At 53.9% G+C, this 18,424-nt stretch overlaps 1 protein-coding gene across 14 annotated transcripts in view; it reads left to right on the top strand.

The window, feature by feature from the left end:
- Positions 1-18,424, top strand: part of GAS7 (growth arrest specific 7) — a 200,569-nt gene that overhangs the window by 126,278 nt on the left and 55,867 nt on the right. For 13 of the 14 annotated variants that reach the window (XM_036100095.2, XM_036100086.2, XM_036100096.2 and 10 more), the window contains one exon: positions 15,476-15,556. The exons of the other annotated variant lie outside the window; for it this stretch is intronic. In XM_036100095.2, coding sequence (XP_035955988.1) covers positions 15,476-15,556 — 81 coding nt within the window. The remainder of the gene's footprint in view (positions 1-15,475; positions 15,557-18,424) is intronic. 14 annotated transcript variants of the gene reach the window in all.

Genomic DNA, 18,424 nt, shown 5'->3' with positions numbered 1-18,424 from the left:
TGTGATGCTGAGAAGGTTGCCATTGCCCCGGACTTTTCGTACACTCCGTTAGCTTCACATGTGCATTTTACGCGCCCGGTTCCTGTGGGTTTTTGGGAGTTTTGACCTATGTTCATTCAGACAGAGCGTTGTGGTTTTGCACCCAAGTACTGCAGAAGAGAGATGGCATGAGGCGCCGAGGTGGGAAGATGGGTTATGAAAATGCCCTTGGGGGGCGCCTGGGTGGCTCAGTCGTTAAGCGTCTGCCTTCCACTCAGGTCATGATCCCGGGGTCCTGGGATCGAGCCCCGCATCGGGCTCCCTGCTCAGCGGGAAGCCTGCTTCTCCCTCTCCCTCTGCTGCTCCCCCTGCTTGTGCTCTCTCTCCCTCTCTCTCTCTGTGTCAAATAAATAAAATCTTTTAAAAAAAATGCTCTTGGGAATCAGAGATTAAGAAAGGGGACCAGGGAAGAGAATCAGGAATCCAAGGAGAAATGCCTGGCTGGTATACAGTGATGGAGCATCTGTTTCAGGGAGGACCTACCAGCCCATCTCACGCTCTGCCTTATTCCTGGAGGTTTTCTGTGCACCTGACTATCGGGGCAGGAAGCATCGCCTTTCTGGGGCTGCTGTAAGGCTGGTGCGTGTGTCTGCGGCCGTGGGAGCCCGTGGCTGCAGCAGGAAGGTGAGGTCTGGACCGTGGCAACCAGGTAGCTGTTTAAAGGGTGAGGGCCCATTCAGTCCGTCGGTGGAACTCTGCAAAAATGTAAAGTATCTGCAGGATGCATTCTGATCAGTGAGTGGGCCAGGATGGCGTGAATTGATTATCAAGCAACAAGTGTTTGTTAAATGCCTTGTCTGTGCTCCTCTAATTATCCACTGGGATGGCTTCTGGCAGGGGCGGTGTGGGCGAGGGGAACACAATGCAAATGGCTACATGTTTGCAAAGACCGAATGCTTCCTGAAATGGAGAGGAGATTGTTAAAGGGGACTTTCCTTGTGGGTTGGAGTCAGTTTTCTTTTCCTGCTCGAATAGACCTCTCGGAAGGTCCCTTCCAGGTCTAAGATTCTATGAAACCAGGAGTCAGCACCAAATGCTCATCGCCCACCACTGTTTGGGAATGCGCCTCCGTATGTAAAACTGGCGTGGTTTCCTGGTGATCAGATCTGTATTATTGGAGGGAGATCTTGGAGTGGGCTAACAGCTTTTTTTGTTATTTCAGCCCGAGTTGGATTCCAAAGTAGGCAGTGCTCATCCAAGAGGCGTGGGAGAACAGGGTGAGAAGTTAGTCATGCAAGACACATGTGTTTACTGCATGCCGCTCCCTGGGAGCAGCGTGCTGGGCTGTGCGCGGGGGCACTGAGACCCCGTACTGGGAGGATCTTGTCCTCGCATGTGGCAGCCCCCTCCCCATCATTGCTCTTGGATGAATCTCCTGCCGTCTTGGCAGCTGTAGCCAATTCCTGTCTGCATGCCCAAGGAGACCATCAGCCCGAGAAGCCCTAGCGCCAATAGTGGGGGAGAGTGGAAATGATCTTGTGGTCTCGAACCACCACCCCCAGGCATTAACCCTTTAGGGGCCATTGCGGGGACCTAGTGTAGGGGTTTCTGGTGACTGGGGGCCCTTGGGTTGGGGAGGTTGGAGCAGAAGCAGATCTTTTGGACCCAGAGACAAACGCCAAAGAGAAGGCAACGTGAAGACCCAAGGAGGACACCGTCTATGAGCCCGGGGATGACCGAGGGGACGGACTGTGGAACAGACTCTCCCTCACGGCCCTCAGAAGGAACCCACCCTGGATCTCGGACTTCTGGCCCCCGCCAGAACTGGGACACCACACAATTCTGTTGTTTTAGCCCCTAGCTGGTTGTGTTTTTCGTTGGGGCAGCCCCAGAAAACCAACACATTTCCCTGGCCCCCGGCATAACGGGCCACCAGGTGGTGTCGTGTCCTCCACGAGGCCCTGGAGAGGTGCCATCTGTCCCCTCCGTTTCTGACACCTGCCTGGCCTGAGGGTAAAGTTGCACCAGCCGCAGAAAGCTAGCCTGCTTTTCCTGTTGCCTCACCAGCCTCTTGGTGAACGCAGGGCGTGGGCTCCGGCTTAAAATAGCTCCCTGGGTCCCAGAATTCTAGTAGCTCCAAGAGAAGGAAGGGCAGAAAAGCTTTTATGTAAGCTGGAGGAAAGAGACACGTAAAGCAGTTGATTTCCAGATACTGTAGATTCTTCTTGTCACTGTGCTTGAATGTACCAGAGAGGACCGGGCTGGCGGTCACGGCCACAGCTCTGCCCCTTCCTGGTTCGGTCGTCCGTGGCGCATCCCCAGCATCCTCAAGTCTGGATTCCCCATCTCTACAGGAGCGGGTTAGGCTGGTTTTGAAAGCCCTTTCAAGCTCTGTGTTTCCCCCCAACCGAGGGACAGACCCTGCTCACCAGGCAGGTGGCCCCACTCCCTGCCACCCCCCCTTCTTTTTTTTTTTTTTTTTTTTTTTTAAAGATTTTGTTTATTTATTTGAGAGAGAGAGAATGAGAGAGAGCGAGTACATGAGAGGGGGGAGGGTCAGAGGGAGAAGCAGACTCCCTGCTGAGCAGGGAGCCCGATGCGGGACTCGATCCAGGGACTCCAGGATCATGACCTGAGCCGAAGGCAGTCGCTTAACCAACTGAGCCACCCAGGCGCCTGCCACCCCCCCTTCTGTCCCCGATCCCTGATGGTTGGGGTGCTCCCTCACTCCCATGGCACACCTTGGGGGAGGTGTCGGTCCATGGTGGTTCTTTCCCAGTGATGGATCAGGGAGGACTTTTTTTCTTTTTTTTAAAGATTTTATTTATTTATTTGACAGAGAGAGACACAGCGAGAGAGGGAACACAAGCAGGGGGAGTGGGAGAGGGAGAAGCAGGCTTCCCGCCGAGCAGGGAGCCCGATGCGGGGCTCGATCCCAGGACCCTGGGATCATGACCTGAGCTGAAGGCAGACGCTTAACGACTGAGCCACCCAGGCACCCCAGGGAGGACTTTCGTTTCCTCTTTTGACGTTTCCACGTTTTCCAGCCTCTCTTCCCGGGACCTGTAGTACTCTTACGAATAGGATAAAAATAATCCCTCTGAGATGCAGAAGCGGATGGGGGCTGCTCATTCCCCAGATCCCAGCCTGTCCTCCCGGGTTTCTCCCCTTCTGCTTTCTCAGACGCCCGTTTCCCCTGGTCCTCCCCCTTCTCCTGCGGGAGTCCTCTGTGGGATCTTGGAGCACTGCTAAGCTTTGGGGTCTCTTCCAGGGCCGAGGTGCGCAAATCAGAGCCCTGGTCTTGTTTATGTGGGGGTGAGGAGCACACAGGGGTGCTGGGCCGTGTGCTCTCTGCCTCAAAGGGAGGAGGGTGCCAGGCTGGGAGTCAAGGAGGGTCTCCTCCCTCCTTCTCTTCGCCCCCCCATCCTCCCGGTCCCCAGATAAAGACTTTCAGTTGCTTTGTGCTGCTGATAGAGAAACGCGATACGTGTTAATGGGGAGGGGGGGTGACTATAGGAACAGGTGCCCAGCAGACAGCAGGGGTAGAGCTTGGGAAGCAGAAGAGAATGGGCCAGGGAGCACACAGTGCTTTGGACACCAGGTCCCTGCCCTATAAAGAGTACCTGCCCCTGAACTCCAGCTCCTGTGACCAGGTGTGCAAATGCAAAATCTTCTTGGCTGGTGGACTTTAGAAGCAGAGAGGAGGCCTGAATTCATATGGGTGGTCCTGCTGGTCCTGGTGGATTTCTCCTCTGCTCTCAGAGCATCAGCCCCGCTGGGGTCACTTTTCTTTTTCTGGATCTCTTGGGCCACATTGACTATTCGCTGCAGTTTTTAACAGTGCCACCTGTTTGGGGGGAAATACCGTGCACAGTGGGGTTGTTTTGATGGTTGCATCTTTAAAAAGAAATTTATTTTTGTTTTTATTTTCACTTGTTTGTTTATTTTTTTAATGGCCTTCCCTCCCAACACCTGGAGACAGGAGAAGTGCTATTGCCGAGAGACTTCTGCCCTTCCTCGGCTGCCCCCAGGCTTGTGCTTCTTACACTGAGGTTCCTGGACCAGCAGCATCAGCATCACCTGGGGACTTACTAGAAATGCAGGTTCTCGGGCCTCACCCCAGACCTCCTGATTCAGAAACTCTGGGAGTGGGGTCCTGTGGACTGTGCTTTCACCAGCCCTCCAGGTGATGGAGAAACACTACTGTACTTTCAGCCCACCTTGAAGGCTGACCCTGTTGGTAGCATTCTAGAATTTTCCGTAGCGGACAGGACTGGCAGGCCTCTTGGCAGAGAGGTTTTTTCCCACCCTGCTCATGCCGGTTCTCAGAGAATCTTATTTCGACAACTCTAAAATGCTACCCATGTCTTCCCCCATTTCATGAGCTCCTCTCTGTCCTGAATGCCCTTTCTTGATGTTGGAGATCTTGTTTTGTCTAGAATTTCCGTCCGTGTTTTGTAGGGTTGGTTCCTGATAAGGACCTCCCCACGGAGGGTGCCCTTTGTGCTTGGGGGGGGCTGGATGGTCTTCCTCGGGAATCCAGCGAGGCTTGGAAGTTGCCTTGGGCGGCCGCACCTCAAAAAAAGAATGGCTTATTTCTATTCCCCAGAATAACCGTGGCTCTTTCTGACGGTTTCCTCTGTCTTGTGAAAAGCAACACTCTCCATGATTTCAAGCATTATTTATAAACGTACAGTCACACCTTTTACTGGAAAGTCTTCTAAATCAGGATTAGCGATGCAGTGCGGTTGAGGTTCGCAAATGCCGAGTTTCTCGGAAACAGATCCCAAAAGTGTGTGAGTGGAAGGTACCACGTAGTGGGAAGAGAAGCTTCTGGACAGTTGAGTGGTGTGATTTTTCCATGGAGAGCTTATGGGAGTCCTCCTTGGGGTATGTTAAGAAGCCACCATTCAGCATGGTCACAGAAGAATATTCCAGGTCACAGAAGAATATACCAGAAGAACATTCCAGAAAAATATTCCAGGTCACAGAATATTCCAGAAGAAGATTCCAGGACCTAAAGGCCACAGGGCTGGTGTTGGCTGTTTATAGGGCAGTGCAGTTTGGTGGTTATGTGTGGGCAGAAACAGAAGCCTACTCAAACTACCTAGTGGGGGAAAAAGGGGTATTTATTAGAAGGCTATAGGGCATCTCATAGAAGCCCCCGCTAAAGGACAAAAATCAGGTGCTGAGCTGTTCGTCCGGTTTCTGGGACCTCGTGATCTCTTAAGCCCACTTGTTTCTCTGTTTAGTTCATACCTCTTTTTCTCCGCAGACTTGCTTTTTTTCTTTAGCAGCTATTTAGCAGAAACTGGCCTCTGACGGTCGATGATGTCCTTCCAAGTCCTGCTCTGTGCCTCACTCGCTGGTGCAAACCAGTAGGGGCCAAGTAAGCACGCTCCAGATGTGGGTCTGCAAGAAAGAACTCTGGCGTTTGGATCCTTCTTAGAGAAGGGTCTCGATTAGATGTAACAAGTAGTTCTGTTTTTTAAAAATGATGTTTTAAGGGGCGCCTGGGTGGCTCAGTCGTTAAGCGTCTGCCTTCAGTTCAGGTCATGGTCCCAGGGTCCTGGGATCGAGCCCCACATCGGGCTCCCTGCTCGGCAGGAAGCCTGCTTCTCCCTCTGCCACTCCCCCTGCTTGTGTTCCCTCTCTCACTGTGTCTCTCTCTGTCTAATAAATAAAATCTTTATTGAAAAATGACGTTTTAAGATTCTGATGGTCATTTTTTATAGAGTCTAGTCAGTCTTTAGCTTTTTTGATTCCTCCCTTTTGAGGTCACACTTAGAAAGGCCTTTGCCAGCGAAAAGAGGGGAATATGTGCTTCTAGTACTCTCGTGGACTGTTTTATCCCCCCTTACAATTTTTAAGCCAGAAAAAACTGAAATTCAGAAAATGTGTGAGGAATGGATTGACTTTAATATTTTTCAGATCGTTGGCCTCATGTTCTCCCAGCATTTATTCACTGGTTCAGCCTTTCACTGTTGCCCTGAAAAGCCCCGCTTGACCATACGCTAACCTAGTCTGCTTGGGTCTGTTCCTTGTTTTTCTTTTCCTATTTGTCTTTGAGTTTATTCCTGCACCAACATGACACAGTGTTGTCTCTCTTTCGTGGGAAATTATCGTGTACTTGGTAAAGCATTCAAATGGAGTATGCTGTAACAATATAGTCATCTTCCTTTGGTTTGACTTTTATTTATTTATTTTAGAGAGAGTGAGCGAGCTCGAGCTGGGGGAGGGGCAGAGGGAGAGGGAGGATCTCAAGCGGACTCCCCACTGAGTGCAGAGCCCTATGCAGGGCTCGATCCCAGGACCCTGAGATCATGACCTGAGCTGAAACCAAGAGTCAGACGTTTCACCGACTGAGCCACCCGGGTGCCCCACTTTGATTTTTAAGAACCAGCATCAGATGCTTCTTGTGTATTCTTCCGGTGATTTTCTGTGCACCTACATTTGACTTAACGCACTTTCTAAAATGCATCTGAGAACCTTTTGTACACTGATGACTTAGCAGTGTGTGTTGGACATGCCCTCCACATCAGCACTCCCAGATCCCCAGTGGAATGCCATCCTGCCAACACAGCGTGTGCCCCCTGGGCATTTACAGCGTTTCTCTGGAGATTCCCCCCTCTAACAAAAGATGCCCCCAACCACCTCTTTACACTTACATCATTGCACACCCAAAACTGTCGTTAGGTCGAAGGGTCTGTGTGTTTGGGATTTTGATCACAATCTCCTGCTGCTTTTCCAAGACATTCCCCAACCTGTTTTTCCAGATCCTTCCAGGTAATGAGGGGTTATCAGTCTGATGTTATACGTCCGGTGAGTAAGAAAATAGCGTCTTGTCATCTTAAGTTGGGTTCCTCCAACTTTGAGGGAGAATGAACATCTTTTCCTCTTGGTTATTTGTAAATGCATTTCTTTAAAGCACCCGTATATGTTGCCTTTTAGATTGGACTGCTCGTGTAATTTGTAATTCATGCTATGTGAAGGGACTCTGTGCTCTGTCTCTTCTCTCTGGTCTGTCTTTCCATTAGTCTGTTTTTCTTTTTATCTACGTGCACACACGCATTTTTAAAAAGCAGCCCTTGGCCATATAACCTAACCAAACTCAGTTCTCACGGCCTTACTTTGACCCGAGTCAGCATTCATTCATCAAACACCCACTGCTTACTGTACGCGGTACCCGGGAGACAGGGGTGCATTGATTTGACACAGCCCCAGAGTCTTCAGGAGCCAGCTCTGGGAATCTGTATTTTTACCAAGTAGTCCCAGTGATCCTGATGAGTAACCAAGTTTGGGAAACAAGATCGGAGCTTTGGCAGGTACCTATGCTTAGGTCCTGGATCCCGAGGGTCCAGGCTTTGGTTTTGACAAAGTCTCTTTCTTGGGACCCACCTACATTTTCTCCCCCGTAAGATGGGGGGTCATAATATCCGTGAGCAGCCACCACCTGGTGGCTCATGACAAGACACTTGTTCCTACGTTGCGATCAATGCTCATTACCCCTCAACCCAAGTTCAGGGATTCCTGGTGTGTTGGCCTGGATCTGTACTCTGTGTAAGGAGCTTGGTACACCAGGGATCCTAAAGGGTTTGAAGGACAGGCTCAGAGAGTTCCAGGCGCTCCACTCCCCATGTCCCCACTAGAATTCCTCTGGCCACTGCTGGTCCTGCCTTTGGCTACCTCTTTATCCCATTGGTATCACCAGCCTCTGTGAACCGGCCGTAAAGATCCATGCCCTGCCTGGATCTCAGGCTTGCTGAAAGGAGCCTTGGAACTGCTGGTAGACCACCACGAGTGATGTTTCTCGGTTAACTGAGGGACACCCCTACAGCTCAGAAATGCTAAAGAAGGCATTCTAGGACCCTCTTCCCCCGCAGTGCCAGAGAGGGGCCCTTCCCTCCCTCTCCCTTTGGGGGATGTGTTCTAAGGGGTGGACTTGGGATTTCGGGGTCTCTGACACCAATTCCTGAGCTTCTAGGCACATAACAGCAGCTCTGGGCTGAGGGGTGTTTCAAGCACCTGGGACAGGTGTGCAATCCAGTTCTTTCTCTTTCCAGAACAGCAGAGTCCTGGTGTCACCCCTTCCTCAGAGCAGGAGGGCTCTCAGTGCTTGGGGCGGGGTGGGGGGGGCAGTCTGGGGGCTGTCAGGGTTATGTGTGTGCTGCCCGTGACTCTTAGACCTTGGGAATTGGGGGCTATTAGGTAGCACATCCCCACCTCTGCTCCCATGCCCCCAGGCTTGACTCCTGCCTTGCAGTTCTGACTGGAGCTCGGGATGCAGACCCTGGGGTCCAGCGACCACGCTGAAGTCTTCCATGCTGCCTGAAAGTAGAGGTGTCGCCCAGGCTCAGTAGCCCTCCTGCTGGTAGATCAGACCTAGGGGAGCCCACAGAACGTAGTTCTGCTGCTGACGGCCTGTAGATGGCTGTTTGCAAATAGCCTGTGTCCCTGTTTGCTGAGAGGCTCCCTGCTCTGTCCCTGCCGCTGGGGATCCGAGCTGTGTGAACAGGGCTGGGGGTGGTAACGGAAACCCCCCCGCCCCCCATGGGAGGTGGATCCACATAAAGCTTCCCAAGCAAGAATCTCTTCCATCAAGCTGTCCATCCTGGGTGTCACTTCACGGTCCAGGAATTGTCTCTCTCAGCCCACGGGGTCTGAAACCAACATGGAGAGATCTGGTTCTAGAGCTGAGGGCAGGGGCAAGGCTCATCACCTGGGTACCCCCTTCCCTGAGCCTTCCTGGGTGAGACATCCCTGGATCCCACCGGTGTCCCAGCTCTCAGTGGTGGTGGTGGTGGTGCCATCCTCACCTGGACGGACCCTGCCCCACTCAGGCCACGCTCCCCAGTCCTGCCGCTCCTTCTGGAGGGAGCTCTTGAAGGGCCCAAGCTTGTCTCCGTCTCTGGAGGACTGACAGGGTGGACAGGAGAGGCAGCATTCACAGATGACGCATCTAGGGCACGAGACGTGCCGAGGGGACGTGTGGTGGCTGAGTGCAGGAAGCCTGCTCAGACGCAGGGCCTGGTACAGTGGCCACCATTGGATCCTGCCGCTTCTCTGCTTCAGACCCTGCAGTGGCTGCCCCGCACATCGCTGGGCCGCACCCCCAGAGCGGCTGATTCCCGAGGACTTGCATTTCTAGTGATGCGGGTGCTGCCGGTCCAGGACCCCACAGTGAGAGATCCCTCCCACATTCTATCAGCACTGGGCTGTGTGATCTGGCACTTGCGATGGAGAGACACTCCTAAGGCGGGCTGATAAAAGGCATCGTGGCTTCCCCCTGTTCTGTCGGTGCACACATTTTGGGGGGGGGACGTCAGTGCCACGGCGTGAGCCGCCCCGTGGCGAGGAACTTTGGCCCCTGCCCGCATCCATGTGAGTGAGGCGTCTTGGAAATGGCTCCTTCAGCCCCACTCAAGCCTTCAGATTGAGATGCAGCCCCAGCTAAGACCCTGACTGTGACCTCATGGGAGAGCCTGAGCCGGGACCACCCCACTGAGCTCCTCCTGGATTCCTGACCCGCTGTAACTGTGTGACGTCATAAATGCTGTTCATTCAGGCTGCTGAGTTTGGGGTGATTTCCGATGCAGCAAGAGATACTTAGTATCTCTTCCGAACTGGACTCAAATGTGCCTTTCTCGGGGAGGCCTTCCTCGGCCACCCTTTCTAAAATTACATCCCTTTCGAATACTATTTTGTATTCCCCTTCTCTACTTTATTCTTTGGCACGTACCTCGGTCTAACCTTACCTGCTTTTCTTAACTTATTTACCTTTCTCCTGGCGTGATTCCCTCCCTCCACTCCCATCAGATATTTTTTAAATTTTCATTCGTAGAAAATTTTATGTGTTGGTATTTCCAAACTAGACAGAATTGCATCATGCCTGTAAGCTGAGGGAGGAGGGTCTTCGATCCGTTCTATTTCTTGAAGTGCCCATAGGGCGCAGAACACTGCCAGACGCAGAGTAGGCCTTCAAGTGTAGCCCTGTTAATATTTGATAATAGGATTTATTACATTATATCAAATATTTACCATGTCGTAAATATTTCTGATATTTATGTGAAATTAATATAGTAATACTTGTGATTTTGAGGATGATTCTCACACAGAGAGTGGTGTATAGACTAAAACGGTGCTGTTTTGCGGCAGCTCATGGAGCCCCAGCACAGAACTCGGGGGTGTTGGTGTTGCTTGCACGGGGTGGGGGTGGGTCCCTGCTGACAGATTGAGTCACAGCTTTTCAGCTTCTCACCGAGGCCTCAGCTTCTTCCTTTAGAAAATGGAAATGGGGGGCGCCTGGGTAGCTCAGTCGGCGAAGCGTCTGCCTTTGGCTCAGGTCATAATCCAGGGGTCATGGGATCGAGTCCCGTGTCGGGCTCCCTGCTCAGCGGGAAGCCTGCTTCTCCCTCTCCCTCTGCCCTTCCCCACGGCTCATGCTCTCCCTCTCAAATAAATAAATAAGATCTTAAAAGGAAATGGAAATGATAGCACCCATTTCTTAGTGATTTGGGGACCACTGAAGGAGATGCCCAGTGTGGAGGTGCTTGGGGTAGACCAGGCAGGAATGGATGTTCAAAGAGCAGTGGTTCATTTCCTGCGGAGAATCTGTGGTCGGAGGTCAGGTTTCATTTAATTATAAGACTGGGCTGGGAATGTCCTGCCGCCAGAGACCCCTAATTGCTGTGATTGCAAAGCCCAGGGGCAGAGGAAACACTGGGATATGGGAGGAAACCAGAGCGTCTGCTGCCGAGTTCCCCAAGGGAGAGATGAGCAGGACCTTCCGGGCCCTGACCTGGGCTCTGTGGGGTGCTGCACCTTCCCTTGGTGGAGGCCGGCCTGATTGCAGAGTTTGCATCTGCAGGCCTACACAGGACCAAGGCACAGGGGGTGGGGGTGTCTCCTGATTCTCCTGGGACCCGCCTTCCTGGTTGGGGTGCGGGACGTGGCCAAGGAGAGCAGGGCAGCCCCGGGTGACGGGGGGACTAGCTTCCAGGACAGGAGGGGCGGGGGCTGGAGAAGGGAGCAGCAGGGCTGCTATCGGGCTAGGAAAACCTGAGCACAGCCTAGCAGCCCCTCCTGGTGAGGAAAATAGGGGGGCAGGGGGTAGGAGAGAAGCCACAGTTGGGGCCACCCCCAAACAAGGCAAAGGAAGAGACAGGAAGTAGCGGAGAGGAGAGAGAGAAGAGGCACAATTAGAAAGATTAAGAAGGAAGAATCTTTTTTAGCAGGTAAGGAGGAAGGGACTGCAGGAATCTCAGAGGAATCTCAGAGCCGGGACCCAAAAGGGCCCAATTCCCCCTGAGCTGGTACCTCTGGTAATTTCACCTGGTAGCCACTGGGGGCAGCAGAGAGCCACCACACAGCGAAGGATGCAGACCAATCAAGAACGGGGAGTCCGTGGGGGGGCAGGGCGGGGAGTAGGAGGTGGTGGGTGGGTGGGGGGTCAAAGCGGGACAGGGAGGGGCAGGGTTGACACATTGCCCAAGGCAAATCACCAGGACCAGTGGCAGAGATCCAGGGGATCCCTGTGGCTTTCCCACTGGAAGCCGCTATTTCTAATGTAAGCAAGATGTAGTCTTAACAAGGGCAATAAAGTCCAGAAGTAACGGTGTAAACGGTTGATAACTGCTGTCTCACTTCCTGGTTTATTATTAGCATTATTATCATGATCATTATTATTTTAAGGAGGGGCCGTCTGTGCTTTGAATCCCAGGCTTACATCTCTGTCCGCCTTTCCACTATACTTTCTCCGAGAGTTTTATTCTCCATGGCAGTCATTGTCGTCCACTGATGGGGAAATTAGAAATCTCTGGCCCAGAGTGTCGATGGCTAGGAGAGCAACCTCCCTGGGCTGGTTGATCTGTGTGTGTGTGGTTTTTCTGGTTTTAGTCGAAGAGGTCCGAACGAGTTAGGGTTGCCATTGGGGGGAAAATGTGTTTTTCGTGGATTGAGTTGGATGGGCAGTCTCTCCAAGAACACGTCTCACTTCCGCTCTGACCTCGCCAAGCCGCCCCCCCCCCCCAGCCTTTGGGGCATGCCTGGTAATGCCTCTTGTAGTAGGAGTCTGGGTGTTTCTGGAACCACCTGAAACCCCAGGGTTAGAACCCAGGGTCCGTCAGGCCCCAAGCTGCTGTTTCAGCTTTGCTTGGTCAGGGAGCCTGGCGTGCTGTAAACAGATTAGGGAATCTTTTATTGGAAAAAGCCTAGAAATGGCTTCCTCCCCATGGGTGGTATGGTCATCTGGGGTGATGTTTTCTGCTGCTGGGAGGTCACTCAGCCAGAGTCCCCGTGGCTCGCTCCAGATGTCCACCCGGCCTGGCCCGGCTGCCTTCCTGCCTCAGGCTTGCGGTGGCCCTGTGTTTTGGGTTGGCCTTGTGTTTTGGGTTGGCCGGGGTTGGCCAGGATGAGGAGGTGGGCTGGGCTGACTCCTTCAGGCCGTTTTCTTGCCCTGATGAAGTTTGGCCTGAGAGTTGTGGTTCTTGTGGGAGGGAGGGGCTCCGGCTTCTGGGGGGGGCCTGTAAGTGAGCCCGGCCAGCCAGTGCTTGCTTGACTGCAAGCCTGCATCTCCCTGTGATTTCGGACCCTCGTCCTGCAGCCCCCTGGGTGCACGATGCCACACTGGCTCTCTTACTCTGTCATTAGGATGCACAGTGGGGAGGTGAAGGGGCCCTACAGGGGCAGCTGAGCCACGCCACTGTTCGCATCCTGCGAGTCACCTCCCCCTGCGGCCTTCCGGGGTTACTCCATTTGCTGCCAGGAGTCACCGTGGTGGTCTTTTCTTAAGACCCACGAGTGCAGCTCCTGCGCACATAGAATTCGGTTTCATCTGGGCTGAGAAGAGCTGGTGGTCCCTCATAGACCCCATGTATCCGCAGCCCAGCTGACCTGGGAGCCAACCTCGCAGGCGTTTGCTGCCCTGCTCCCAGCCGAATGTCCCAGGCTCCGACGGGGCAGAACTTTGAAATCAGGTCGGTGGCCTCAGCCACCAAAGGGGTGGAGGCAGCAACACAGAGTGGACGTTTCCCTGGGGACCTTTCCCGTGTGTAGGGAGAACGGGGCTGTTTGACCCTGAAGACTGGAGGGGGATTGGTGGGCTTTTTACGCTCCCCCCACCCCCGTGTTAACCAGCTATTGGATGGGCAGCACTCCCCGTCCCCCACCCCAGGCAGAGCCTTGGGCAGCTAGCTCCCTTTGGCCATAGGCAGTGCGCCCCGAGAGGGACTCAGCTGGGAGCCTCTGCAGCTGGAGACATCCTGGCATGACTCTAGAAAGTTGGGGCATTTGGCAGCAGGGGAGAAACGCAGTCTGGGAAGGCTGCATGGTGGAAGAGGCCTTTTGGTTCAGGCTTGACTAAAGAATAAGATTCTGCCATCCAGGGATGGTGGTGGGGCCGAGGGAGTGACTATAGCAAAGACATGTTCTGAGACCAGCAAATGTGCTGGAGTGAAGTGAGTGGGAGGGCAGTCTGGACAGATGCGGGGGCTATGAGGTTTGGACGTTATTCTGTGTGCTGGGTGGGGGAGGAGCCAGCGAAGGATTGTTCCTGTGTGTGTGTGACCTGTAGGGAGAGCAGGGCTCTGGGGTGAGCCTGCCGGTTCCTCCTCCCACCAGAAGCCACTGAGCCTGCTCTTCTGGTCACTCCTGGAGTCCTAAGACCACTGATCAAAGCTGGAGGGCCAGAGTGTTGGGTCCAAAAAGACCAGTGAGCCCAACCCTTTCATTTCGGATGAAGAATCAGAGGACCAGAGACGCCGTGTGAGTTGCCCAGGGCTGCACAGCAGATGACAGGCAGAGCTGAGGCAGGAACCCAGTTCTCTTGAGTCCTAATTGAGAGAGGCCATTGAAAAGTTGTGCTTATTTTTGTTTTCTGAGTATCTGAGACCATCGAGATTTTAGTAATAGAATTTTAGATTAAATAATGTTATGTCCACGTAATGGACTCACTAAAAATAACTTTATGTAGGCGTTTGGCACAAATACAGTGATTGTCTTGAGTGGATACCGTTATCAATCTCTTTTTTTTTTTTTTTTTTTAAGATTTTATTTATTGGACACAGAGGGACACAGCGAGAGAGGGAACACAAGCAGGGGGAGTGGGAGAGGGAGAAGCAGGCTTCCCGCGGAGCAGGGAGCCCGATGCGGGGCTCGATCCCAGGACCCTGGGATCATGACCAGAGCCGAAGGCAGACGCTTAACGACTGAGCCACCCAGGCGCCCCTATCGATCCCCTCTTACAGAGGAAGAAACTAAGGGAGCAGGAAGACAGGTGGCTTGGCCGAGGTTCCGCGGGTGGGAAGAGGCAGAACTGGGATTCTGACCCAGGCGGTCTGGCTCCAGGATCACCGCTGTTCAGGGGTGCTAACTACGTGCGTTCCAGCCGCCTTAAGGGGTTTCGAAAGATAAAAAAGTCGATACGTGAAAAGAAAGTACAGTATGATTTTGTTTGATTTTAAAGATGTATACGTGCCTCGAAAATATATCGCTGAAGATACCGAAGTGTTGATAGTGAGGACTTCTGAGCTGTGGGACTATGGATGCTACCCTTCCTTCCTTCCTTCCTTCCTCCCTTTTAAAGATTTTATTTATTTATTTGAGCGAGAGGGAGAGTGAGAGAGAGAGCGAGAGTACACACTCACGAGCAGGGGTAGAGGGAGAGGGAGAAGCAGGCTCCCTGCTGAGCAAGGAGCCCGATGCGGGGCTCGATCTCAGGACCCCGGGACCAAGACCTGAGCCGAAGGCAGACACTTAACCGACTGAGCCACCCGGCGCCCCAGATGCAGCTCTTTTCTCTGTGTCTTTCTACATTGTCAAATTGTATAGAGTGAGAAAGGGATCGTTTTTATCACCGGATAACTTTATGAGACGTCTCTGCTCACGGGGATGACATGGCTAATACCGCGTTCGGGGGCGAGCACACGGCTGCAGGTATTAGTTTTTTTTCCCTGGCTGGCCGGTGTGGCTGGGCATCTGGGGAGGGAGAAGCGGCCAGTCTGATGCAGCAGTTGTAATTCAGACAAGACGTGGGCCTCTAGAGCCGGGAAGGACTTGGGAAATCACCCCCATTTGTCAGAGGGCCCCCCACCCCCCTTGTCTCTGTATAGACCCCAGGCCAGGGCTCCTTCCTCTGGCTTGGGGGTTTCAGGTGACAGTGGACACGTGGGAGAAATGGCCAGGTGGCAGCTGGGGGTTCAAGGGCACAGGACAGACGTGGAGGTGTGTGAGTTGGCAGCCTTGGGGGATTGGAGGGGGTGGTGGGGGATGTTTCCAAGGATCCCAGCCCCAAGGCCACCTCCTCCTGCTCGCAGCTGTATGGAGAAGGGTCCCAGTAAAGAAAAACCGTGTAGTCGTGGGTTGGGGGGGATGATGTGGGGGCAGAAAGCCATCTCCTGCTTCCCGGGGGTTGGGCATGGAGGTGGCTGGCCAGGTCTCTATGTTTCCCGGTTCTGCCCTATGAGCGTCTCCAAGTGATTGTGTTTCTTTCTTTGATCAGAGACCACCTGGGAACGTCCGGGCAGTTCTCCTGGGATTCCAGCCAGCCCTGGCCCTCACAGGAGCTCTCTTCCTCCAACAGGTACTGTCTACTCTCTACGTCAGGGCGACCGGGAGGGACCACACACCCACCTTCCCTGGAAAGGCCAAGACTCTGGGTGCTGGGGTCTGGAACGAGGCTGGGGATCTGGCCAAACCCAGGCAGGGAGCAGTTTAGAGGACCAGGCAGGTGGGCTCTCCCTGGCAGTGTGGGCAGCAACCTGATGGCTCACCCTCACTCCCTTTAGGTGCTTAGGGAGGGAAGACGGCCGGGTGAGGTGAGGCCTCAGGGCCGTAACCTGTCTGCTGGTGTGGGTACCCAAAGTGGGGGCAGAACTGCTCTGCACAGTTCCGGAATGCATCAGAGAGTAGAGTCAAAGGAGGCAGATTTTTATGGGGCAGCTTTCGAGTAGAATGCTCTAGAAGGCACTTGGGATTTGTTGTCAGGGCGTGAGTTCTCCGTCTGCAAAGGCAATCAAGTGGAGGTGGTTGAGGTTGACATTCCTATCCTAGGTGGGGGTTTTATTCTGAGCCCCCAGGAGGCAGGTTGATGTAGAGCCCTCACCCATCGGTCCAGATCCCAGCCCTCAGAGCACACCCCCCGTTGGTTATGGCTCTCCCACACTAGGCTGCACGCTCCCTGAGGGTGGACACTTCCTCTCCCCCTGACGTCTGTGGAATCCTCAGTCCCCAGACACGGGCTGGCTTCAGTGTGGAGGGAACTCACGAATGTCTCCACAAGCGCAGGGGGCGTGAACCCCATTTGTTGGTCTTCGGACTTTATGCATCAGCTGGGCAGCAAAGCCCGGAAATCGTGGTTCTGGTGGCGGCCTGGAATTTGCATGTTGGCGGCCCGGTGTAGCTAGACTGAGGCGGGGAGGCACACGGGAGGGGAGGGGTGGGGAGGGGAGGGGAGAAGCAGCAGCTTACGTGGAGGGCGGTGAGGGCCTGCACAACCTTCACGTGGCCCCAAGTCATCGGAGGTCTACGGAGCTTACCTAACCCATCCCAGGTGACCAAGGGAAGAGCTAAAATGATGACCGAGTGAGGGGCAGTGTGAATGCATGAGCACATGTGTGCAGACAGGCGTAGGAAGGACAAGCAGCTTTTAACCCTTGGATCAGAGGAAGGGTCTCGGGTGCAGAGAGTGGGCTGCCTTTCATCGAGAAGAGTCTTTAGACATTCTCTACCGCTGATACATTGAGAACCCAACGTGTATTATATGGTCCGTATAATATAAAGCTATATGATCCAAGTATATGATTTTGGGAAATGAGAATTGCCAGAGCAGAAGAATTCAAAAAGCAACATGGTAGGAAAATAGAGAAACAGAGCTCTGGAGAATCAATCAGCCAAGGCACGGGAGAGGGGGCGAGCAGGTGTTCTAGGCTTTTTAAGTGTTTTTATTTACATCTTGTGTGTGTGTGTGTATTTTTTTTACTTAAATTAAAAAAAAAAGAATTCAAACAGAGAGGAACCCTCTTGGGAGGGAGGGAAATGGGGCATTTGCTCGTGATGCCCTAGGGACGGGGTGAGCCCTGCATCGCGAGAACCGAGCCCATTCAGCCTTCCTACCTGTTGTACGGACGACAGGCCGTTCCGGGCACACTGCCTTCCCTGTTGTCGTCCTTGGGTTTTTGTTTTTGTTCTTTTTAGCAATCGAGATGCCAGCATGAATGAAGCGAGGCGTGGCCCTCTATCCCGGCTGGCTCCGGGCCAGCCAGACACCAGAAAGGAGACAACCCAGCTGTTTGTCTGGGGCCAGAGCGGTTGGTCTGCGAAGGCCGGCGGAGGCGTGTGCAGGTGTCAGGCATGAGCTGCCACGGCTTGTCGCAGCCTGCCACGTACGCCGGGCTGGCGGGGCTGGGAGAGCTGGGTGGGGACTCGCCCTTTGCCGCAGTAGGGTCACCTCCCAAAGCCCGCTCTCCCTGGTGCGGTCCCTCCCCAGCAGCAGCCTGTCCCCTCTGTGCTGTGTGGGGGCCGTCCCCCCAGAATGGGGGCTGGCAGGAGCTGGTTCGGGGCTAGTGGGACAGGTTCCCGCCTTCACCTGAGCAGCACAACTGGACGCCTGTCCATGGAGCACTGAGCTGGGTGCTGGGGCTCTGAGGGGAGCTGAGAAGGGCGGGGAGATGGGCGGAGAGGGTCAGACCCACTGACGAGGATGGTCAAGAGGGCCAAGGCGTTGGACCAAGCCTGTGGTCACCGACCTGCCCTCCTCTGCCCCCAGCCGCGGGGGGGCTGGGACACCTGTTCCCAGGTCCGCGGGTACCTAGGTCTGTCAAGTTCTCTGCCAAAAAGGGCCTTGCAACCTCGTGCAGTTGGAAGTTCTGCCTACCCTTCGGCCCTTGGGAGATGGAGCAGACACATCAGCATTCTGATGAAGACCCTGTTTGATTCGGTGCTTCCTTGCGCCCTTTTGTTGGTCGGCAACATCCGTCCGTACTAGTTAGGTTTTCCTGCCCCTGGCGCAGTGGTTCTCACCCCTGGGGGTGATTTTGCCAGGGATGCATTGCCCCGGACAGCATACCCCCCCACACACAAAGGGTTATCCAGCCCCATGTGGGGGTAGTGCCAGAGTTGAGGAGCTCCGTCCCGGGGTGACTCAGTACGTCCGTTCAGCACCATTCAGGGGACGGGTGACAGACCACACGGCCCATCGAAATGAGAAGCAGCAACATAATCCACAGAAGCCTCGTTCCCTGGCTCAGAGACCCACCTTTCGTGGGTTCCGTGGAAGTCAGATGCATCCCACAGTCAGCATGTATCCCTCATTCAAGGAGAGGCCTCTTTGTTTTCTTCCCCCATGGCACTGAACATCAGGGTGCCTCTCCCGCTCGTGGCTTCTTAGATTGAGATTTAGAAATGACGGCTGGTCAGACTCGGGCGTCGGGCACCCCGCGCCTTCTCACCA

Source organism: Halichoerus grypus, chromosome 2 (assembly GCF_964656455.1).
Source record: "Halichoerus grypus chromosome 2, mHalGry1.hap1.1, whole genome shotgun sequence".
Taxonomy (NCBI): domain Eukaryota; kingdom Metazoa; phylum Chordata; class Mammalia; order Carnivora; family Phocidae; genus Halichoerus; species Halichoerus grypus.
The sequence above is the reverse complement of the archived record's forward strand: the minus strand, read 5'-3'. Positions and strand labels throughout refer to the sequence as shown.